Below are 23,662 nucleotides of genomic sequence, written 5' to 3'. Positions count from 1 at the left end.
TCGGGAGTCTCGAGACGCTCGTAAAAGTCCGGGTGGGTTTTTATTATTTTTTGTGTTTTTTGTAGGTTTTTTTGGAGGGGGAGGGGCGCGATGACGTCACGCCCCCCCCAACCGAGGAGGGGGGGAGGGGAAAAACACAAAAAAAAAATTCTATTTTTTTAAAAATCGCCCCGAAAAAAATCCTCAGAAAAAAATAAAAAAATAAAACGAATAAAAGTAAAAATTAAAATTAAAAAAGAAATAAAAATAGGAATAAAAATAGGAAGAAAAATTAATAAAAAATAATAAAAAATAAAAATAAAAAGAGAAATAAAAAATCCCCAAGAATCCCCCACACCCCCAACCGAAATTATTATCATTAATAATAATAATAATTAATGAATTAATTAACGACAGAACGCCCCTCCCACCCCGGGACCCCTCCCCCCGCCCCTCCCCCTCCCCCTTCGCCCCTCCCCCTCCCCCCCACGCCGGGAATTTCGGGGGGGAGGGGCAGAGGAGGGGGCGGGGCTCAGAAAAGGGGCCGGGGCTCAGCAAAGGGGGCGTGGCTGAGGAAAGGGGGAGTGGCCTCCTCCCGCCCCTCCCCCCCGGGAAGGCACAGCGCAATTTTTGGGGGGAGGGGGCGTCAAAATATTTTTTTTGGGGGGGGGAATCCGGGGGGGGGAGGGGCTGAGGGGGTGCGGGGGGGGGGAGGGGCGCCCCCAAATTCTCCCCCCCCTCCCAAAAAAAACTTCCCGCCGCGCGCACGGCGCGCAAGGCGAGGAAAAAGGGGCGTGGCTTCACTCGGGAGGCCGCGCCCCCATTTCTGTGGAGGCGGGGGGAGGGGCGGGAGGGGGAGGGGCGGCCCCTCCCCCACCCCCTCCCCCTCCCCCCCCGGGGCGGGGCGTGGTTGGGGGAGGGGCGGCGCGCAGCGCTTGGATGCGGCGACATTCGGGACACACGCGCACGTGACCGCAGGGAGGGGGCGGGGCCACGCCCCCCGCCCCTCCCCCGCCCCCCCACCTCCCCCCCCGCCCCTCCCCCACCCCCCGAGTACAGCTTCCCGTTGCTGAAGCGCATCTCGCGCAGGGGGTGATGGGATTGATGGGGATGGTGAGGGTGATGAGGGTGATGATGAAGGTGGCCCGCGGGTTTCTGGGGGCGGCGCCGGCGGCGCGCGCGGGGGCGGCGGCTGCACGACACGGCCCGGCGCAGCTCCCGCAGCATCTCCGTGCACAGAGAGATCTGGGCAGAGAAACAGCGATCTGGGGTCAAAACTGACCTCCGCGATGATTGGGGGAGAGATCCCGAGAGTTGGGGTCAAAGGGGAACCCCCCGGCCCCACCTCCTCGGTCTCGGCCGAGCGCCGCGTGGACCAGACGAACTCCATGACGGCCACCAAGATGGCGACCACCAGGCCGCACACCAGCACCACGAAGATGCCGCCGATGTTCTCCATGCCCAGCCCTGGGGACACGGGGGACAACTCGACCCAACTGAACCCAACCCAACCCAACTTGGTCTACCCAACTCAACCCAACTCAACTCAACTCAACCCAACTCAACCCAACCCAACTCAACCCAACTCAGCTCAACTCAACTTGGTCAACCCAACTCAACCCAAGTCAACTCGACCCAACTCAACCCAACCCAACTCACCTCAACCCAACCAAGACAAAGCCAACATTGGTCAACCCAATCGATCAACCCAAACTGGGTCAACCCAACCCAACAAACCAACCCAATCAACCCAAACCAACCAATCAACCCAACCCAACCCAACTCAATCCAATCAACCCAACGCAACCCAACCTGCCCCACCCTCCCCTCCCCGCCCACCTTTGGCCCGGTGATCCTCCTCCTTGGGGCAGTGCCCGCCTTCCCACCACTTCCTCTTGAGGATCTCCAGCCGGTTGTTCTCCTGCAGCTGCAGGATGGCCAGCGTGATCTCGTCGCGGAACGGCGACCCTGCCGCAGACGGGAGGGGCACGGCGGTGACGTCGTCGTCACCACGATGACACAGACTTTGACCGCAGAGGGCCGAAAGCGATTCCTTTCTTTTTTGGGATGTGTCCGCCTCTTTTGTTGTCTCACAGATGTTGATGTTGTCTCACACGCCAGCCAATCCCAGCCCAGGCCACGCCCACGCGACAACCGATCCCACCCCAGACCATGCCCACACACCCCCCTAATCCCATCCCAGGCCACGCCCATACACACCCCTAATCCCACCCCAGGCCACGCCCACACACCAACCAATCCCACCCCAGGCCATGCCCACACACCAACCAATCCCACCCCAGGCCACGCCCACACACCAACCACTCCCAACCAAGGCTACACCCACACACCAACCAATCCCACCCCAGGCCACGCCCACACACCAACCAATCCCACGCCAGGCCACGCCCACACACCAACCAATCCCAGCCCAAGCCCCACCCACGCCCCCCAGCCCCAACCAATCCCACCCCAGGCCCTGCCCACATCCCCAGCCAATCTCACCCCAGGCCCCGCCCACCCCCCCGAGCACAGCCAATCCCGCACCGAGCGGCATGCCGATGCCGTAGCCCTTGGTGTCCAGCAGGCCGCCGATCTGCGTCAGGTTGCAGTTGTGGCGCCGGTGGTACTCGTTCATGGTGGACTCCAGCAGGAAGGCGTACTTGGAGTTGAGGACGCGCGCGATGCCCTCCTCCGTGCTCTTGACGAAGACGCTGGGCTGCTTGGAGTGCATGTAGTTCCACATCCGCTGGTAGGTCTGGTAGCGCGAGTTCTGGCGGGGGCGGCGGGCGGAGACGGGCTTTGGGGGGGGGCTGCGGGGGGGGGGCTGGGGGGGGTGGGGTGGGTTGGGTTGGGTTGAGTTGGGCTGGTTGGGTTGGCTTGACGTGGTTTGGGTCGGGTTTGGGTTGGTTGGGTTGGGTTGAGTTGGGTTGGTTGAGTTGGTTTGACTTGGCTTGGCTTGACTTGGGTTGAGTTGGGTTGGGTTGAGTTGGGTTGGGCCGAGTTGGGTTGGGTGGATTGAGTTGGGCCGGGTTTTTTTGTTGGGGTTGGTTTGGGTTGGGTTTGGTTGCATCGGGTTGGTTGAATTGGGTTGGGTTCAGTTTTTTTGACTGGGATGAGTCAGGTCGGTTGGGTTGGGTTGGGTTGACGTGGGTCGGGTCGGGTTTGGTTTGGTTGAGTTGGGTTGGGTTGGTTGAATTGGGTTAGGTTGGGTTGATTGGGTTGGGTTGGTTGGGTTGGGTTGATTGACTGGTTGGTTGATCAGATTGATTGAATCAGGTTGATTGATTGATTGATTAGGTCGATTGGGTTGACTAATTAATTGACCCATTGGCTAGATCGGGTTGACTGACTGATTGATCGGATCAACTGGGTGAACTGATTGATTGATTGGATTGAAGATTCCCCCAAATCACCAAAAAAAAAAAAAAATCCCCAAAAAATCCCCCCAAAAATAAAAAAAAATTCCAAAAAAACTCAAAAAAAAATCAAAAAAAATCCCCAAAATTCCCCCAAAATTTGAGGGATCGATGGATTGGACGGACACCCCGTCTGACCTGGAAGAAGGTCATGGTGGAGCCGGCGTGGATGGTGCCGTACTCGATGTTGGTCTGGTCGGCGAGGTCGTCGGCCGACTCCACCGGCACCTCCATGCGCTGCACGGTCAGGAACGCCGCCAGGTTGGCCGTGTACGACGAGATGATGATGAGGGTGAACGCCCACCTGTCGGGAGGGCGGGGTCAGGGGTGAGGGTGGGCGGGGTCGGGGGGGGGGACAGAACCCTGAAGTAGCCCCAAAAAATCCCGCCAAAAAAAATCAGCCCAACCCCCCCCAAAAAATCAACCCGAAACAGCCCCAAAACAACCACAAAAATCGCCCCAAACCCCATAAAAATCACCCCAAAACGGGCCCCAAAGCCCGGCCCTGAAACAGCCCCAAATAATCCCAAAAAATCCCCCCAAAAATCCACATAACCCCCCCCCAAAAATCCGCCCCCCCAAACTCCCACCAAATCCCCTCAGACATCCCCAAAACCTCAAAAACCCCATAAATCGCCAAAAAATCCCAACAAAATTAAAAAAAAAAAAACCCCCCAAAAAATCAGAAAAAATTTTTAAAAAATTCCAAAAAAATCTCCCCAAAAAATCAGAAAAAATCAGAAAAAATTCCAAAAAAATCCCCCCAAAAATCAGAAAAAAAATCCAAAAAAATCCCCCCAAAAAATCAGAAAAAAAAAAAAATCCAAAAAAATCCCCCCAAAAAATCAGAAAAAAAAAATTTAAAAAATTCCAAAAAAATCCCCCCAAAAAATCAGAAAAAAAAATTTAAAAAATTCCAAAAAAAATCCCCCCAAAAAAACAGAAAAAAAAATTTAAAAAAATCCAAAAAAAAATCCCCCAAAAAATCAGAAAAAAAAATTTTAAAAATTCCAAAAAAAATCCCCCCAAAAAATCAGAAAAAAAATTTTTAAAAATTCCAAAAAAATCCCCCCAAAAAAATCAAAAAAAAATCAGAAAAAAATCCAAAAAAAATCCCCCCAAAAAATCAGAAAAAAAAATTTTAAAAATTCCAAAAAAAATCCCCCCAAAAAATCAGAAAAAAAAATTTTTAAAAAATCCCCCCAAGAAATCAGAAAAAAAAATTTTAAAAATTCCAAAAAAATCCCCCAGAAAAATCAGAAAAAAATAAAAAAAAATTCCAAAAAAAATCCCCCCAAAAATCAGAAAAAACCCCCCAAAAATTCCCCCAAACTCCCGAACCGCCCCCGAACCGTCCTGACCAGACTCCGCTGACGCAGCGCGTGCTGAGGGCGCGGGGCAGCACCTCGGCCCCCTGCTGCAGGAAGCCGCCCACTGGGAACCAGAGGCTGTTCCCCAGCGTGAACTGGTTCTCCAGCAGCCCCGGCCGCTCCCGCAGGCACGGGTGCGGGTTGTACCACTCGTAGGGGCTCAGCCTGGGGGTCGCAGACAGGTCGCGGGGTCACCGAGGGGTCACGGGAGCGGTCAGCGAGGTCACCGAACGGTCGGTGCAGCGCCCACGCAAAACCCCTCGCGACACGGGCGGTCGCTGGGACGTGGGGGCGGGCGCTGGGGTCACGGGGTCACTGGATGGTCAGCGGGGTCATAGAGGGGTCACGGGGTCACTGGATGGTCAGTGGGGTCATAGAGGGGTCACGGGGTCATGGGAGCGGTCGGGGACACGGGACACGGGGAACGGTCAGTGGGACGGGAGATGAGGACACGGGACGGTCAGTGGGGTCACGGGGTCATGGGAGTGGTCACTGCGGTCACCTCCCCATCTGGGCTCACCCCAAACCCACCCGGGATTTTTTGGGGGGGGGGGTCATTTTTGGGGGTCTCCAGGGCCCCATTTTTGGGGTGTCCCCCACAGTTCCTGGAGCCATTTTTGGGGGTCTCCAGGGCCCCATTTTTGGAGTGTCCCCCACAGTTCCCGGGGCCATTTTTGGGGGTCTCCAGGGCCCCATTTTTGGAGTGTCCCCCACAGTTCCCGGGGCCATTTTTGGGGGTCTCCAGGGCCCCATTTTTGGGGGTCCCCCACAGTTCCCGGGGCCATTTTTGGGGGTCTCCAGGGCCCCATTTTTGGGGTGTCCCCCACAGTTCCCGGGGCCATTTTTGGGGGTCTCCAGGGCCCCATTTTTGGGGTGTCCCCCACAGTTCCCGGGGTCATTTTTGGGGGTCTCCAGGGCCCCATTTTTGGGATGCCCCCCACAGTTCCCGGTGCCATTTTTGGGGGTCTCCAGGGCCCCATTTTTGGGGGGTCCCCCACAGTTCCTGGGGCCATTTTTGGGGGTCTCCAGGGCCCCATTTTTGGGGGGTCCCCCACAGTTCCTGGAGCCATTTTTGGGGGTCTCCAGGGCCCCATTTTTGGGGTGTCCCCCACAGTTCCCGGGGCCATTTTTGGGGGTCTCCAGGGCCCCATTTTTGGGGTGTCCCCCACAGTTCCTGGGGCCATTTTTGGGGGTCTCCAGGGCCCCATTTTTGGGGGGTCCCCCACAGTTCCTGGGGTCATTTTTGAGGGTCTCCAGGGCCCCATTTTTGGGGGGCCCCCCACAGTTCCTGGGGTCATTTTTGGGGGTCTCCAGGGCCCCATTTTTGGGGGGTCCCCCACAGTTCCTGGAGCCATTTTTGGGGGTCTCCAGGGCCCCATTTTTGGGGGGTCCCCCACAGTTCCCGGGGTCATTTTTGGGGGTCTCCAGGGCCCCATTTTTGGGGTGTCCCCCCCCCCAATTCATGGCCCCGTTTTCGGGGCGTCCCCGCTCACCTGGCGGCCAGGAAGAGCACGCAGCTGACGGCCAGGTAGGCCAGGAGCATGAAGAGCCACACGGCCGGAGAGAAGGGGTCTAGGAAGGAGAAATACCCCGGCTTGCGGCCCTGGGGGGACGCCGTGTGAGACCCCCGAAACCGCCCCCAAAAACACCCAAAAACAGCGAAAAAAAACCCGCCCAAAAAACACCCAAAACCTGTCAAAAAAAACCGCCTGAAAATACCCGAAAACTGACCCAAAACCGCCCCAAAAAACACCCAAAAAGTGCCAAAAAAACCCGCCCAAAAACCACACAAAAACTGCCAAGAAAATCCGCCTGAAAATACCCCTAAACTGCCCAAAAACTGCCCCAAAAATACCCAAAAACTGACCCAAAAATTGCCCCGAAAATACCCAAAAACTGAAAAAAAACCTGCCCCAAAAATACCCAAAAACTGCCAAAGAAAACACCCCAAAAACTGCCCCAAAACCGGCACCAAAATCAGCCCCAAGCTGCCCCCAAATTGTCCCAAAACAACCCCAAACCCACCTCAAACCACCCCAAAGACCCCAAAAACCCCAAAAACGCCCCAAATTCCTGTACCGAGTGCACTCTGTAGAGGATGCTGATGCCCCGAACCACCCCAAAAACCCCAAATCACCCCACACCCCAAAACCGCCTCAAAAGTGCCTCAAAACCACCCTGAAAATCCCCAAAACTGCCCCAAAACACCCCAAAAACCCCAAATCACCCCAAACCCCAAAACCGCCTCAAAAGTGCCTCAAAACCACCCTGAAAATCCCCAAAACTGCCCCAAAACACCCCAAAAACCCCAAATCACCCCAAACCCCAAAACCGCCTCAAAAGTGCCTCAAAACCACCCCAAAACCGCCCTGAAAATGCCCCAAACTGCCCCAAAACTGCTCCAAACTGCCCCAAAAACCCCAAATCACCCCAAACCCCAAAACCGCCTCAAAAGTGCCTCAAAACCACCCCAAAACCGCCCTGAAAATGCCCCAAACTGCCCCAAAACTGCCCCAAAACACCCCAAATCACCCCAAACCCCAAAACCGCCTCAAAAGTGCCTCAAAACCACCCCAAAACCGCCCTGAAAAACCCCCAAACTGCCCCAAAACTGCCCCAAAACACCCCAAAAACCCCAAATCACCCCAAACCCCAAAACCCCCTCAAAAGTGCCTCAAAACCACCCTGAAAATCCCCAAAACTGCCCCAAAACACCCCAAAAACCCCAAATCACCCCGAAAACGCCCTGAAACCCCGTACCAAGTGCACTCCGTAGAGGACGCCCCAAACCCACCCTAAAAAATGCCCCGAAGCCACCCCGAAACAACCCCCAAACCTGCCCAGAGCACCCCAAAACCACCCAAACCATCCCAAAACCCCCAAAAGACCCCAAATCCGCCCCGAACCCCCGTACCAAGTGCACTCTGTAGAGGATGCTGATGCCCAGGGTCATGAAGGGCTTGGAGAAGTCGATCACCTTCTCGCGCTCGGCCGTGATGGTGAAGGCGGCCACCGCCAGGTCGGCTTTCTGCGGGCCCCCGAAAAAACAAACCGTGGGGGGTCGAAATAACCCCGAAATGACCCCAAAAAACCCCCAAAAACTGCCCCAAAATGAGCCTAAAATGACCCCAAAAAACCAACCCCAAAACCGCCGCGAAACTGCCCCGAAATCGCCCCAAAATCAGCTCCAAAAGGGCCCCAAAAACAACCCCCAAACTGCCCCAAAAAGCCCCAAAAAACAACCCCAAAACCACCGCGAAACTGCCCCGAAATCGCCCCAAAATCAGCTCCAAAAGGGCCCCAAAAACAACCCCCAAACTGCCCCAAAACTGCCCCAAAACTGCCCCAAAACTGCCCCAAAAATAACCCCAAAACCGCCGCGAAACTGCCCCGAAATCGCCCCAAAATCAGCTCCAAAAGCGCCCCAAAAACAACCCCCAAACTGCCCCAAAAACAACCCCAAAATGGCCCCAAAAAACAACCCCAAAACCGCCGCAAAACTGCCCCGAAATTGCCCCAAAACCAACTCCAAAAGGGCCCCAAAAACAACCCCCAAACTGCCCCAAAAATGCCCCCAAAATGCCTATGGAATTTTCCCTATAGGATTTTCCCCTGGTATTTTCCCCATAGCATTTTCCAATGGGATTTTCTCCCGGGATCCCATTTTCCCTTTGGGATTTGGGGTTTGGGGTTCCCGTACCCTGTTGATGAGCTCGCCCACCATGGGAGTATTTCCCCTATGGGATTTCCCCTTTGGGATTTTGGGATTTTCCCCCAGTTTTTTCCCTATGGGATTTCCCCTTTGGGATTTTCACCCAGTTTTTTCCCTACGGCATTTCCCCTTGGGGTTCCCGTACCCTGTTGATGAGCTCGCCCACCATGGGAGTATTTCCCCTACGGGATTTCCCCTTTGGGATTTTGGGATTTTCGCCCAGTTTTTCCCCTACGGGATTTCCCCTTTGGGATTTTCGCCCAGTTTTTTCCCTACAGGATTTCCGATTTGGGATTTTCGCCCAGTTTTTTCCCTACGGGATTTCCCCTTGGGGTTCCCGTACCCTGTTGATGAGCTCGCCCACCATGGGAGTATTTCCCCTACGGGATTTCCCCTTTGGGATTTTGGGATTTTCGTCCAGTTTTTTCCCTACGGGATTTCCCCTTTGGGATTTTCGCCCAGTTTTTTCCCTACGGGATTTCCCCTTTGGGATTTTGGGATTTTCGTCCAGTTTTTTCCCTACAGGATTTCCAATTTGGGATTTTCGCCCAGTTTTTTCCCTACGGGATTTCCCCGTGGGGTTCCCGTACCCTGTTGATGAGCTCGCCCACCATGGGAGTATTTCCCCTACGGGATTTCCCCTTTGGGATTTTGGGATTTTCGTCCAGTTTTTTCCCTACGGGATTTCCCCTTTGGGATTTTCGCCCAGTTTTTTCCCTACGGGATTTCCCCTTTGGGATTTTGGGATTTTCGTCCAGTTTTTTCCCTACAGGATTTCCGATTTGGGATTTTCGCCCAGTTTTTTCCCTACGGGATTTCCCCGTGGGGTTCCCGTACCCTGTTGATGAGCTCGCCCACCATGCCGGTCCAGGAGCCGTTGGGCTCGGGGGCCCCGTAGAGCCCGTCCTCCACCAGCTTGATGTGGAAGCGGAACTTGAGCAGCGCCGCCAGTTCCCGCAGCATGTCCACGCAAAAGCCCTCGTAGCGCTCGGGGCCGGCCCCGCCGGACACCCGCATCACGTACGGGTTCTCCTGCCAGCGGTCAGTGGGGTCACGGGGTCACGGGATGGTCAGTGACACGTGGGAGTGGTCAGTGGGGTCAGTGGCGCAGGACATGGTCAGTGCAGTGTCCACAGAGAACCCCTCACGGGATGGTCAGAGGGACACGAGTGGTCAGTGGGACAGGGAGTGGTCAGCGGGGCAGGACACGGGATGGTCAGTGGGGTCACAGGGTCATGGGAGTGGTCAGTGACTCATGGGAGTGGTCAGCGGGGCAGGACACAGGATGGTCAGTGGGGTCACAGGGTCATGGGAGTGGTCAGTGACTCATGGGAGTGGTCAGCGGGGCAGGACACGGGATGGTCAGTGGGGTCACAGGGTCATGGGAGTGGTCAGTGACTCATGGGAGTGGTCAGCGGGGCAGGACACAGGATGGTCAGTGGGGTCACAGGGTCATGGGAGTGGTCAGTGACACGTGGGAGTGGTCAGTGGGGTCAGTGACACAGGACATGGTCAGTGCAGTGTCCACACAAAACCTCTCACGGGATGGTCAGTGGGACGGGGAGTGGTCAGTAGGACAGGGAGTGGTCAGTGGGACAGGGAGTGGTCAGCGGGGCACGACACAGGATGGTCAGTGGGGTCACAGGGTCACGGGATGGTCAGTGACACGTGGGAGTCGTCAGCGGTGCAGGACATGGTCAGTGCAGTGTCCACAGAGAATCCCTCACGGGATGGTCAGAGGGACACGAGTGGTCAGTGGGATGGGGAGTGGTCAGCGGGGCAGGACACAGGATGGTCAGTGGGGTCACGGGGTCATGGGAGTGGTCAGTGACTCATGGGAGTGGTCAGCGGGGCAGGACACAGGATGGTCAGTGGGGTCACAGGGTCACGGGATGGTCAGTGACACGTGGGAGTGGTCAGTGGGGTCAGTGGCGCAGGACATGGTCAGTGCAGTGTCCACAGAGAACCCCTCACGGGATGGTCAGAGGGACACGAGTGGTCAGTGGGACAGGGAGTGGTCAGCGGGGCAGGACACGGGATGGTCAGTGGGGTCACAGGGTCATGGGAGTGGTCAGTGACTCATGGGAGTGGTCAGTGGGGTCAGTGTCACAGGACATGGTCAGTGCAGTGTCCACACAAAACCTCTCACGGGATGGTCAGTGGGACACGAGTGGTCAGTGGGGTCACGGGATGGTCAGTGGGGTCACAGGGTCATGGGAGTGGTCAGTGGGGTCAGTGGGGTCACAGGGTCATGGGAGTGGTCAGTGGGGTCACGGGATGGTCAGTGGGGTCACGGGGTCATGGGAGTGGTCAGTGGGGTCACGGGATGGTCAGTGGGGTCAGTGGGGTCACGGGGTCATGGGAGTGGTCACTGGGGTCACGGGATGGTCAGTGGGGTCACGGGGTCACACTGGGGTCAGTGGGGTCACAGGACGGAGACCCCGAACGGAGACTGTGACAGGACCCAGTGACCCCCAGTTCCCTCCCAGTACAAACCAGTCCATTCAAACCCCCAACACCTCCATCCCAGCCCCTCCCAGTTTGTCCCAGTCCCCCCCAATCCCATCCCAGTCCCATTTATCCCTGTCCCAGTCATTCCCAGTTTGTCCCAGTTTGTCCCAGTCCCATTTATCCCCGCCCCAGTCATTCCCAGTTTGTCCCAGTCCCCCCCAATCCCATCCCAGTCCCATTTATCCCTGCCCCAGTCATTCCCAGTTTGTCCCAGTCCCCCCCAATCCCATCCCAGTCCCTCCCAGTCCCATTTATCCCCGCCCCAGTCATTCCCAGTCCCTCCCAGTCCCTCCCAGTCCCATTTATCCCTGCCCCAGTCATTCCCAGTTTGTCCCAGTCCCCCCCAATCCCATCCCAGTCCCTCCCAGTCCCATTTATCCCCGCCCCAGTCATTCCCAGTCCCTCCCAGTCCCTCCCAGTCCCATTTATCCCTGCCCCAGTCATTCCCAGTTTGTCCCAGTCCCCCCCAATCCCATCCCAGTCCCTCCCAGTCCCATTTATCCCCGCCCCACTCATTCCCAGTCCCTCCCAGTCCCTCCCAGTCCCATTTATCCCTGCCCCAGTCATTCCCAGTTTGTCCCAGTCCCTCCCAATCCCATCCCAGTCCCTCCCAGTCCCCCCCAGTGGCTCCCAGTCCGCACCAGTATGGTGGTGATGATGAGGGTCTTGTTGGCCAGGCTGTCCGAGGCGTTCAGGGCCAGTGTCGCCTCGTCCATGGCCAGCGTCCGGTTAGAGAACCACACGCCCACCTGGGGGCGTGGTCACAGTGTCAGGGGCGTGGTCAGCCATTGGGGGGCACGGTCACTGCGATAGGGGCGTGGTCGCTTGAGGGCGTGGTCACTGGGGTCACTCTGGGGTTTTTTGAGGCGCTCAGGGGTCAGTGGTCACTCAGGGATCACTCACTGGTCAGTCAGGGGTCAGTGGTCACTCAGTGGTCACTCACCTCCCGCTGTCCATCCCAGTCCTTCTCCAGGACCCTCACGCTGTGACGGTCACTCAGGAGTGGGTCAGTGGTCACTCATTGGTCACTCGGGGGTCAGTCAGGGGTCAGTGGTCACTCACTGGTCACTCAGGGGTCAGTCAGGGGTCAGTGGTCACTCAGTGGTCACTCACCTCCCACTGTCCATCCCGGCCCTTCTCCAAGACCCTCAGGCTGTGATGGTCACTCACAGGGGTCACTCAGGGGTAACTCAGTGTCACTCATTGGTCACTCAGGGGTCAGCGGTCAGTCAGGGGTCACAGTGGTCACTCAGTGGTCACTCAGTGGTCACTCACCTCCCGGTGTCCATCCCGGCCCTTCTCCAGGACCCTCAGGCTGTAATTCGTCCTCTGCCCTTTGCTGTTGAACTCCACGCGCCCGGTCAGCCCGTCGTACTCCACCTGCCCCAAAACCGCCCAAAATTCACCCAAAAATCGGCCCAAAAACGGCCAAAAAATGGCCAAAAAATGGGCCCAAAACCGGCCAAAATCCACCCAAAAATCTGCCCAAAAATCCACCTGCAACGGCCCTAAAACCACCCAAAATCCACCCAAAAATCTGCCCCCAAAATCCACCTGCAACGGCCCCAAAACCACCCAAAATTCACCCAAAAAATCGGCCCAAAAACGGCCAAAAAATGGCCAAAAAATCGGCCCAAAACCAGCCAAAATCCACCCAAAAATCCGCCCCAAAAATCCACCTGCAACGGCCCCAAAACCACCCAAAATTCACCCAAAAAATCGGCCCAAAAACGGCCAAAATCCACCCAAAAATCTGCCCCCAAAATCCACCTGCAACGGCCCCAAAATCGCCCAAAATTCACCCAAAAAATCGGGCCAAAAACGGCCAAAAAATGGCCAAAAAATCGGCCCAAAACCGGCCAAAATCCACCCAAAAATCCTCCTCAAAAATCCACCTGCAACGGCCCCAAAACCGCCCAAAATTCACCCAAAAAATCGGCCCAAAAACGGGCAAAATCCACCCAAAAATCTGCCCCCAAAATCCACCTGCAACGACCCCAAAGCCGCCCAAAATTCACCCAAAAAATCGGCCCAAAAACAGGCAAAAATGCCCAAAATATCGGCCCAAAACTGACCAAAATCCACCCAAAAATCCTCCCCAAAAATCCACCTGCAACGGCCCCAAAACAGCCCAAAATTCACCCAAAAAATCGGCCCAAAAACGGCCAAAAAATGGCCAAAAAATCGGCCCAAAACCAGCCCAAAATCTGCCCAAAAGTGCCCCAAAATCCGCCCAAAATCCGCCCAAAATCCGCCCAAAATCCGCCCAAAATCCCCTAAATCCCCCCCAATTTGTTCTCATTCCCACTGAGTTTTTCTCCCCCTCAATCCCCCAATTTTTTTCCCCAATTCTTTTGCAATTCTCCCCGGGTTTTTTTTTTTTTCCCCCTAAATTCCCCGATTTTTCTCCGAATTCTCCCCAGAATTTTTTCCCCCACACCCCCCCAAATTTTTCTCCAATTCTTGGGGAGTTATTTTTTCCCCTTAAACCCCCCCGATTTTTTTTTTTTCCCAATCCCTCACGGATTTTTTTTCCTCCGAAATCCCCCGATTTTTTTTCCCAATTCCCCCCAGATTTTTCCCCCGTAACTCCCCCGTTTTCGCCCCGATCCTCGCGGGGTTTTTTGCCCCCAAGGCCCCGAATTTTGGGGCATTTTGGGGTCACGTTTTTAGGATTCCCTCACCATCCTCAGGTAGTTCATCAGGCTGGTGCCGTGGGGCCAGATCCCGGGCGCGGCGCAGCCCAAGGGGCGCCCCCCGATCTCCTGGCTCCGGTTCAGCTCCCGCACGGCGCCCACCACCACGTGCACGGCGTCGAAGAGCAGCGCCGCCGACAGCTGCGGGGGAAATTCGGGGCGTTCGGGGTCCCCAAAAACGCCGCGGGGTCCCCTCGGAATCCCCGCCAAATCCCAAAAAAAAATTTGGGGTTCTCGAGGGGTCGAAATTCCGATTTTTCGTGGTTTTTTTGGGTTTTTTTCCCCCTGAATTTTGTCAGGATTTTTGGGTCTCTTCGCAGTTTCTCGGGAGGTTTTTTCACCGAATTCTGCGGTCCCCCTCAGACCCCAAACGCCCGCCCCCCAAAACCCCGAAAAACTTCGGGTCTCAAATATGCTAAAGTTTGAATTTTTAGGTGGGGTCGGGTTTTTTTTTTTTTCCCCCTGAATTTTCATGTAATTAAAGATTTTTTTGGGTCTTTTCAAGGTTTTTTGGGGTCCCCCAAAAGGGTTCGGGGTCCCCCCAGAGGCTCCTAAAAATCCCCCCAAAATTTGGGTTTTCTGAGACCTTAAAATTCGAATTTTTGGGGGTTTTTTTCCCCAAGATTTTTGGGCTCCCCTCGGGTTTTTTGGGGTCCTCCCTGGGGCGTTCTGGTTTTTTTTGAAATTCCCCAATTCCCCCCAAATTTTGGTTTTTTTCCCTCGGGATTTTTTTCCTTTTTTTAAAATTTCTTTCGGGATTTTTTTCGTTTTCTTTCCGGATTTTTTTTGTTTTTCCTCGGGATCTTTTCGTTCCCCTCTGGATTTTTTTTTTTTGGGGGCTCCCCTCAGGGATTTTGGGGGCTTTTCTCACCCCAAAATTTACAAATTTTTGTGTTTTCCTTGGGATTTTTATCATTTTCTTTCGGGAATTTTTTTCGTTTTCGTTCGGGATTTTTTGGTTTTTCCTCGGGATTTTTTTTTTTTTTCATTTCTCCCCGGGGTTTTTTGGGGTCCCCGGATTTTTTGGGGTCCCCTCATGGATTTTTTGGGGCTCCCCCCTCACCGCGGGGCCGGGGTAGGGCCCCCCCAGCTCGCAGCTCTCCCTCCAGGACATGTTGAGGCTCCGCACGAACTCGGGGTAGAAGCCGTGGCTGGTGTTGAACATGGAGAAGCCCAGGACGGTGGCCGGAGCGGCCGGGAGAGTGTCCAGACGGAGCAGGGGGAAGTCCTGGGGGTCACCGAGGGGTCATTGAGGTCGTTCGGGGTCATTTGGGGTCGTTTAAGGTCATTAAAGGTCATTAAAGGCTACGGGAGGTCAAGGGGTCACAGTGGCCAGAGAGGGTCCCGGGGTCGCTCTGGGGTCACTCGGGGTCATTTGGGATCACTGAAGGTCATTTGGGGTCAGTGGGGGTCACTCGGGGTCATTTGGGATCACTGAAGGTCATTTGGGGTCAGTGGGGGTCACTCGGGGTCATTTGGGATCACTGAAGGTCATTTGGGGTCAGTGGGGTCACTCGGGATCATTTGGGATCACTGAAGGTCATTTGGGGTCAGTGGGGTCACTCGGGGTCATTTGGGGTCGTTTAAGGCCATTAAAGGTCATTAAAGGCAACGGGAGGTCAAGGGGTCACAGTGGCCAGAGAGGGTCCTGGGGTCACTCTGGGGTCACTCTGGGGTCACTCGGGGTCATTTGGGATCACTGAAGGTCATTTGGGGTCAGTGGGGTCACTCGGGATCATTTGGGATCACTGAAGGTCATTTGGGGTCAGTGGGGTCACTCGGGGTCATTTGGGGTCGTTTAAGGTCACCAAAGGTCATTTGGGGTCATCGGAGTCAATGGGAGGTCAAGGGGTCACAGTGGCCAGAGAGGGTCCCGGGGTCACTCTGGGGTCATCTGGGGTCATTCCGGGGTGATTTGGGGTCAGGGGCGGTCATTCGGTCACTGGGGGTCACCGTCTGGTCAGTGGCCACCCGGGGGTCACTCAGGGGTCACTCAGGGGTCACTCAGGGGTCACTCACCATGGTGGTCAGGATGTATTTGTAGAACGTCGACGTCATCCCCAGCTCCGAGGCCTGGGGGGGGCGCCAGGGCGGGGCTGAGACCCCAAAACCCAACCCCCAAAAAACCCCCAAATCCCAAAAAATTCCCAAATCCCCAAAATTCCCCGAATTCCCCCAAAAAAATCCACCCCAAAAACCCCCAAAATTCACCAAACCCACCCCAAAAACCCACCAAAATCCCCCCCAATAACCGAAACCCCCCAAATCCACCCCAAATAAAGCCCCAAAAGTCCCAAAGATCACCGGAAAACCGCCCCAAACCTCCCAAAAAGTCCCGCAAAAAACCACAAACCACAGAACCCCCAAAACCTGAAACAAAAACACCCCAAAACTCCCCAAAATTGACCCAAAAAAACGACCACAAACCTCCGAAAAACTGACACCAAACCATCCCAAAACTCCCAAAAATTGACCCAAAAAACCCACAAAACTCCCAAAAATCGACACAAAACCATCCCAAACCTCCCAAAAATTGACCCAAAACCCCACAAAACTTCCAAAAATCAACACAAAACCACCCCAAACCTCCAAAAATTGACCCCAAACCACCCCAAGACTCCCAAAACTCGACACAAAAACACCACAAAACTCCCAAAAATTGACCCAAAACTACCGCAGACCTCCAAAAATTGACCCAAAACTCCCACAAACCTCCGAAAAATCGTCACAAAACCACCCCAAACCTCCCAAAAATTGACCAAAAAACACCACAAACCTCCCAAAAATTGACCCCAAACCACCCCAAACCTCCCAAAAATCGCCACAAAAACACCACAAAACTCCCCAAAATTGCCATAAAGCCGCCACAAACTTCTCAAAAAAAAACCCCAACGTAAACCCGCCACAAAACCGCCGGAAAAAATTTTTTTAAAAATGCCCCAAACCTCCCAAACCTCGCCCCAAAAATCCCCAGCAGTGCCCGGTACCTTTGCCAGCACGAGGCCGGCGGTGGCGGCGCTGCCGTCGATGATGATGGTGGGAACTTTGTCGTCGCGGATTTCCTTCAGCAGCGGCGTCGGGTCCTGCTCGGCGTCCAGGACCCGCACCGAGAGCGACTCCCGCGAGATCAGGAACTGCCGCACCAGCTCCTCCAGGCGCAGCAGGCCTGCCAGGGCCCCCGGAAGATCAGGACCCCAGAAATCGGCGCCGAGATCGGCACCGAAATCGGCACCGAAATCAGCACTGGGACACCAAAAATCGGCACCGAAATCGGCACTGAAATCGGCACTGGGACACCAGAAATCGGCACCGAAATCGGCACCGGGACACCAGAAATCGGCGCCGAAATCGGCACCGGGACACCAGAAATCGGCACCGAGATCGGCGCCGAGATCGGCACTGGGACACCAAAAATCGGCACCGAGATCGGCACCGAGATCGGCACCGAAATCAGCACCGGGACACCAAAAATCGGCGCCGAAATCGGCACCGAAATCGGCACTGAAATCGGCACTGGGACACCAGAAATCGGCACCGAAATTGGCACCGGGACACCAGAAATCGGCGCCGAAATCGGCACCGAAATCGGCACCGAAATCGGCAACGAAATCGGCACTGGGACACCAGAAATCGGCGCCGAAATCGGCACCGGGACACCAGAAATCGGCACCAAAACCGGCACCGAAATCGGCACTGCGTCACCAAAAATCGGCACTGAAATCGGCACTGGGACACCAGAAATCGGCGCCGAGATCGGCACCGAAATCGGCATGGGGACACCAAAAATCGGCACCGAAATCGGCCCCGGAACGCCAATAAATAAACCCCTAATAAACCCCAATAAACCCCAATAAACCCCCACAAACCCCTAATAAATCCTGATTAATAAAACCCCTAATAAATCCCAATAAAACTCTAAGAAATCCCGATAAATAAACCCCTAATAAATCACTAATAAACCCCTAATAAACCCCAATAAACCCATGAGAAATCCTGATTAATAAAACCCCTAATAAATCACTAATAAACCCCAATAAACCCATAAAAAATCCTGATTAATAAACCCCTAATAAATCACTAATAAACCCCTAATAAACCCAAATAAACCCATGAGAAATCCTGATTAATAAACCCCTAATAAATCACTAATAAACCCCTAATAAACCCCAATAAACCCATGAGAAATCCTGATTAATAAAACCCCTAATAAATCACTAATAAACCCCTAATAAATCCACAAAAAATCCTGATTAATAAACCCCTAATAAATCACTAATAAACCCCTAATAAACCCAAATAAATCCCTAATAAGTTCTGATTAGTAAACCCCTAATAAATCCGGATTAATAAAACCCTAATAGACCCCAATAGACCCCTAATAAATCCGGATTATTAAAACCCCTAATAAACCAGTAATAAACGCCTAATAAACCCAAATAAATCCCTAATAAATCCTGATTAATAAAACCCTAATAAACCCCAATAAACTCCTAATAAATCCCAATAAATCCCTAATAAATCCCGATTAATAAAACCCTAATAAACTCCTAATAAATCCCAATAAAACCCCATTAATTCCTAATAAAGCGCTAATAAATCTTAATAAACCCCTATTAATTCCTATTAATTCCTAATAATTCGCTAATAAGTCCTAATAAATCCCAATAAAACCCCATTAATTTCTAATAAATCGCTAATAAATCCTAATAAACCCCTATTAATTCCTATTAATTCCCAATAATTCGCTAATAAGTCCCAATAAATCCCAATAAAACCTTATTAATTCCTTTAAAAATCGCTAATAAATCCTAATAAACCCCCATTAATTCCTATTAATTCCCAATAATTCGCTAATAAGTCCTAATAAATCCCAATAAAACCCTATTAATTCCTTTAAAAATCGCTAATAAATCCTAATAAACCCCTATTAATTCCTATTAATTCCCAATAATTGGCTAATAAGTCCTAATAAATCCCAATAAAACCCTATTAATTCCCAATAAATCGCTAATAAATCCCAATAAAACCCTATCAATTCCTAATAAATCGCTAATAAATCCCAATAAAACCCTATCAATTCCTAATAAATCGCTAACAAGTCCTAATAAATCCCAATAAAACCCTATCAATTCCCAATAAATCGCTAACAAGTCCTAATAAATCCCAATAAAACCCTATCAATTCCTAATAAATCGCTAATAAATCCCAATAAAACCCTATCAATTCCTAATAAATCGCTAACAAGTCCTAATAAATCCCAATAAAACCCTATCAATTCCCAACAAATCGCTAATAAACGCCATCAATTCCCAACAAACGCCCAAATTTTCCCTCGTGGGGACTCACACTCGGCCTGGGCACAGATGAGGGACGCCGGCGGGGCCCGGAGGCTCCGGAGCAGCCCCCCCAGGGCCTGGCTCACGTCCTCGTTGCTGGGGTAGAGGCTGAGGGCGGCCAGGCGCAGCAGCGGGGGCCGCGGGGTGTCCTCGGGGCCCACGCGGATGTGCGGGATCTGCGGGGACGTTTGGGATAATTGGGGATCGTTTAATTGGGGATAAAACTCCTCGGGGCCCACGCGGATGTGCGGGATCTGCGGGGACGTTTGGGATAATTGGGGATCGTTTAATTGGGGATAAAACTCCTCGGGGCCCACGCGGATGTGCGGGATCTGCGGGGACGTTTGGGATAATTGGGGTCCTTTAATTGGGGATAAAACTCCTCGGGGCCCACGCGGATGTGCGGGATCTGCGGGGATCGTTTGGGATAATTGGGGTCGTTTGATTGGGGATAAAACTGGGGCATTGAGGGGATTTGGGGACATTTGGGGACATTTGGGGACGTCTGGGATAATTGGGGACATTTGGGGACATTTGGGGGATTTGGGAAATCGGGGACGTTTGGGATAACCGGTGATAACTGGGGACACTGGGAGGGTTTGGGGACATTTGGGGACATCAGGGGGAAATCGGGATAATTGGGGTCATTTAATTGGGGATAAAACTGGGGCATTGAGGGGATTTGGGGACATTTGGGGACATTTGGGGACAATTGGGGACATTTGGGATAATTGGGGACGTCTGGGATAATTGGGGTCATTTGGGGGATTTGGGAAATCGGGGACGTTTGGGATAACCGGTGATAACTGGGGACACTGGGAGGGTTTGGGGACATTTGGGGACAATTGGGGACATTTGGGATAATTGGGGACATTTGGGGACATTTGGGGACATTTGGGATAATTGGGGACATTTTGGGGACATTTGGGGACATTTTGGGGACATTTGGGATAATTGGGGACATTTGGGATAATTGGGGACATTTGGGGACATTTGGGGACATTTGGGATAATTGGGGTCATTTGGGGACATTTGGGGGATTTGGGAAATCGGGGACATTTGGGATAATTGGTGATAACTGGGGACACTGGGAGGGTTTGGGGACATTTGGGGACATTTTGGGGACATTTGGGGACATTTTGGGAACATTTGGGATAATTGGGGTCATTTGGGGGATTTGGGAAATTGGGGACGTTTGGGATAACCGGTGATAACTGGGGACACTGGGAGGGTTTGGGGACATTTGGGGACATTTGGGGACATTTTGGGGACATTTTGGGGACATTTGGGGACATTTTGGGGACATTTGGGGACATTTGGGGACATTTGGGATAATTGGGGTCATTTAGGGACATTTGGGGGATTTGGGAAATTGGGGACGTTTGGGATAACCGGTGATAACTGGGGACACTGGGAGGGTTTGGGGACATTTGGGGACATTTTGGGGATTGGGGTCATTTGGGGTCATCAGGGACATTTGGGATAATTGGGATAATTGGGGACATCGGGGACATTTGGGGACATTGAGGAGATTTGGGATAACTGGGGGTTTGGGGGGAATTTGGGGACATTCGGGGGATTGGGGACATTTGGGGTCACCAGGGACATTTTGGGACATTTGGGGACATTTGGGGACATTTGGGGCAATTTGGGGTGGTTTTGGTTTTTTGGGGGGGTTCCTGAATGGCAGTGGGGGTTTTTTTGGGGGTCCTTTTTGGGGTTTTTTGGGGTCATTTTTGGGGTCATTTTTGGGGTCGTTTTTGGGGGTTTTTGGGGTCGTTTTGGGGTTTTTTTGGAGCCGGTTTTTGGGGTTTTTTTGGGGTCGTTTTGGGGGTTTTTGGGGGGTCTTTTTGCGGGTTTTTTGGGGTCGTTTTTGGGGTCGTTTTGGGGTCGTTTTTGGGGGCTTTTTGGAGCCGGTTTTTGGGTTTTTTTGGGGGTAGTTTTTGGGTTTTTTTGGGGGTCTTTTGGGGTTTTTTTGCGGGGGTGTTTTTGACTTTTTTTGGGGTCATTTTTGGGGCTTTTTTGGGGCCGGTTTTGGGGGTTTTTTGGGGTTGTTTTGGGGGTTTTTTGGTGCCATTTTTGAGGGTTTTTTGGGGTCATCTTTGGGGTTTTTTTGGGGGCCGGTTTTTGGTTTTTTTTTGGGGTCATTTTTTGGGGGCTTTCTGGGGCCGGTTTTGGGGTTTTTTTGGGATCGTTTTCGGGTTTTTTTGGGGTCGTTTTCGGGGTTTTTTGGGGGTCCCTCACCTCCTTCTCCCCGCAGATGTGACTGACCGTGGCCGCGGCGGCCGGGCTGGCGGCCGGACCCAGCACCGAGACCACGCCCCTTGGGCAGGATCTGACACACTGGGGGGGGGACCCCAAAATTCCCCTGAAACCCAAATCCCCCGAGCCCAAAATCCCCCAAAATCCCCCCAAACCCCATCCCAGTCCCTCCCAGTCTCTCCCAGTTCATCCCAGTCCCCCCCAACCCCCTCAAATCACCCCAAAACCCCAAAAATCCCCCCCCAAAAAACCCCCAACCCCCTCCCAGTTTGTCCCAGTCCCTCCCAGTCCATCCCAGTGCCCCCAACCCCCAAAAATTCCCCCCCCAAAACCCCAAAAATTCCCCCCAAAACCCCAAAAATCCCCCCCAAAAAAACCCAAAAAAACCCCCAACCCCCCTCCCAGTTTGTCCCAGTGCCTTACTGGTGTCGGTGGTCTCGTACTGGTTGTCCCGGGCCAGCTCGAACACGTCCACCTCCAGCCGGGCCGGGGGCGCGCCCCCCCCCCCGGGCCGTTGACGCGCTCCCGGGCCAGCGCCAGCGCCAGGCGCTCCCCCCCGCCCGCAGCCCCCCCGCTCGTCCAGAATGGCGGCTGGGGGGGTCCCGGGGGGGGTCAGATCGGGATCGGGCGCCCCCAAAAAACCCCCGGCCCCAAAAACCCCCAAAAACCCCAAAAAAACCCCCCAAAAAACCCCAAAACAAAACAAAAAATCCCCCCCCAAAAATCCCAAAGTTCTACAGGGACTCCCCCCGCCCGCAGCCCCCCCGCAAGTCCAGGATGGCGGCTGGGGGGGTCCCGGGGGGGGTCAGATCGGGATCGGGCGCCTCCAAAAACCCCCGGCCCCAAAAACCCCCAAAAACCCCCCAAAAAACCCCAAAACAAAACAAAAATCCCCCCCAAAAATCCCAAAGTTCTACAGGGACTCCCCCCGCCCGCAGCCCCCCCGCAAGTCCAGGATGGCGGCTGGGGGGGTCCCGGGGGGGTCAGATCGGGATCGGGGCGCCCCCAAAAACCCCCGGCCCCAAAAACCTCCCAAAAAACCCCCAAAAAACCCAAAATAAATTAAAATAAATCGAAATTCTACGGACCCCCCCAAAATTCCCCCCCGAAATCCCACCCAGATCCCCCCAGATTTTTTTTTTTAAATTTTAAACCGCCCCCCCGCAGACCCCCCCCCCCAAAATTTCCCAAATCCCCCCCGAATTCTCACCCCCGACCCCTCCCCCCCCTCCAAATCCCCCCAAAATCCCCAAATTCCTCCCAAATCCTCCCCCAAACCCCACCTGGCATCCCCCCAGACCCCCCCAAAATCCCCCCCAAAATCCCCCAATTTTTTTTCATTCTAACCCCCCCAAATCTCCCCCCAAACCCCAAAATCCCCCCAAATCCCCCCAAAATCCCCCAATTTTTTTAAAAAAATTTTTACTCCCCCCAAACCCCCCAAATTCCCACCCAAACCCCCCCAAAATCCCCCCCAAAATCCCCCCAATTTTTTTAATTCTAACCCCCCCCAGATCTGCCCCCAAACCCCCAAATTCCCACCCAACCCCCCCCAAAACCCCCCCAAAATCCCCCCAAAATCCCCCCAAAATCCTTCCAGACCCCCCAAAATCCCCCCAAATCCCCCCAAAATCCCCCCAATTTTTTTTAAATTTTAAACCTCCCCTAAATCTCCCCCCAAACCCCCCCCCAAACCCCCCAAAATCTCCTCCAAACCCCCCAAATCCCCCCCCAAAATCCCCCCAAAATCTCCCCCCAAACCCCCAAATTTCCCCCAAATCCCCCCAAATCCCCCCAAATCCTTCCAGCCCCCCCCAAATTCCCAAATTTCCCCCGTTCTCACCCATTCGCAGCGCGGCCGGGCCGGGGGGGGCCGCGGGGGGCGGCGGCCGCCACCAACAGCAGCAGCAGCGCGGGGGGGGCGGGGGGCGGCATCGCCCCCAAACCATGGGGCGGGGGGGGCTCCGGCCGCGGCAGCGCCGCCTGCAACCATTAATTAGCGTTAATTAGCGTTAATTGAGGGTTTTGGGAAGTTTTTGGTGATTTTTTGGGGGGTTAAATTGGATTTTTGGGGGTTTTTTTGGGGGGTTTTTAGGGGGGGGTTTGGGGGGCGGGGGGGGCTCCGGCCGCGGCAGCTCCGCCTGGAATAATTAATTAGCGTTAATTAGCGTTAATTGAGGGTTTGGGGAAGTTTTTGGTGATTTTTTTGGGGGGTTAAATTGGATTTTTGGGGGTTTTTAGGGGGGGTTTTGGGGGGCGGGGGGGGCTCCGGCCGCGGCAGCTCCGCCTGGAATAATTAATTAGCGCTAATTGGGTTTTTTGGGAATTTTTGGGTGATTTTTGGGGGGTTAAATTGGATTTTTGGGGGTTTTTTGGG

General features: G+C 53.8%; 1 protein-coding gene across 1 annotated transcript; it reads right to left on the bottom strand.

Moving 5' to 3' along the window:
• Nucleotides 1-699: 699 nt before the first annotated feature.
• On the bottom strand, nucleotides 700-21,876 carry LOC136306087 (glutamate receptor ionotropic, kainate 5-like; the record flags this gene model as incomplete). The annotated part of the gene is given in 22 exon segments (XM_066209434.1): nucleotides 700-972; nucleotides 974-1,224; nucleotides 1,325-1,446; nucleotides 1,819-1,947; nucleotides 2,527-2,752; nucleotides 3,537-3,702; nucleotides 4,760-4,933; nucleotides 6,262-6,371; nucleotides 7,683-7,796; nucleotides 9,318-9,512; nucleotides 11,633-11,740; nucleotides 12,267-12,371; nucleotides 13,676-13,828; nucleotides 14,751-14,915; nucleotides 15,707-15,760; nucleotides 16,675-16,853; nucleotides 19,034-19,199; nucleotides 21,268-21,345; nucleotides 21,347-21,366; nucleotides 21,709-21,787; nucleotides 21,790-21,840; nucleotides 21,842-21,876. Coding segments are annotated over 22 exon segments (2,873 nt in total), but the record flags the coding sequence as incomplete, so codon positions are not given.
• Between the last annotated feature and the right edge of the window lie 1,786 nt (nucleotides 21,877-23,662).

The sequence above is a fragment of the Chamaea fasciata genome, unplaced genomic scaffold, assembly GCF_029207755.1.
Source record: "Chamaea fasciata isolate MVZ Bird 193981 ecotype frontalis unplaced genomic scaffold, bChaFas1.0.hap1 SCAF_968, whole genome shotgun sequence".
In the NCBI taxonomy this organism is placed as follows: domain Eukaryota; kingdom Metazoa; phylum Chordata; class Aves; order Passeriformes; family Sylviidae; genus Chamaea; species Chamaea fasciata.
The sequence above is the reverse complement of the archived record's forward strand: the minus strand, read 5'-3'. Positions and strand labels throughout refer to the sequence as shown.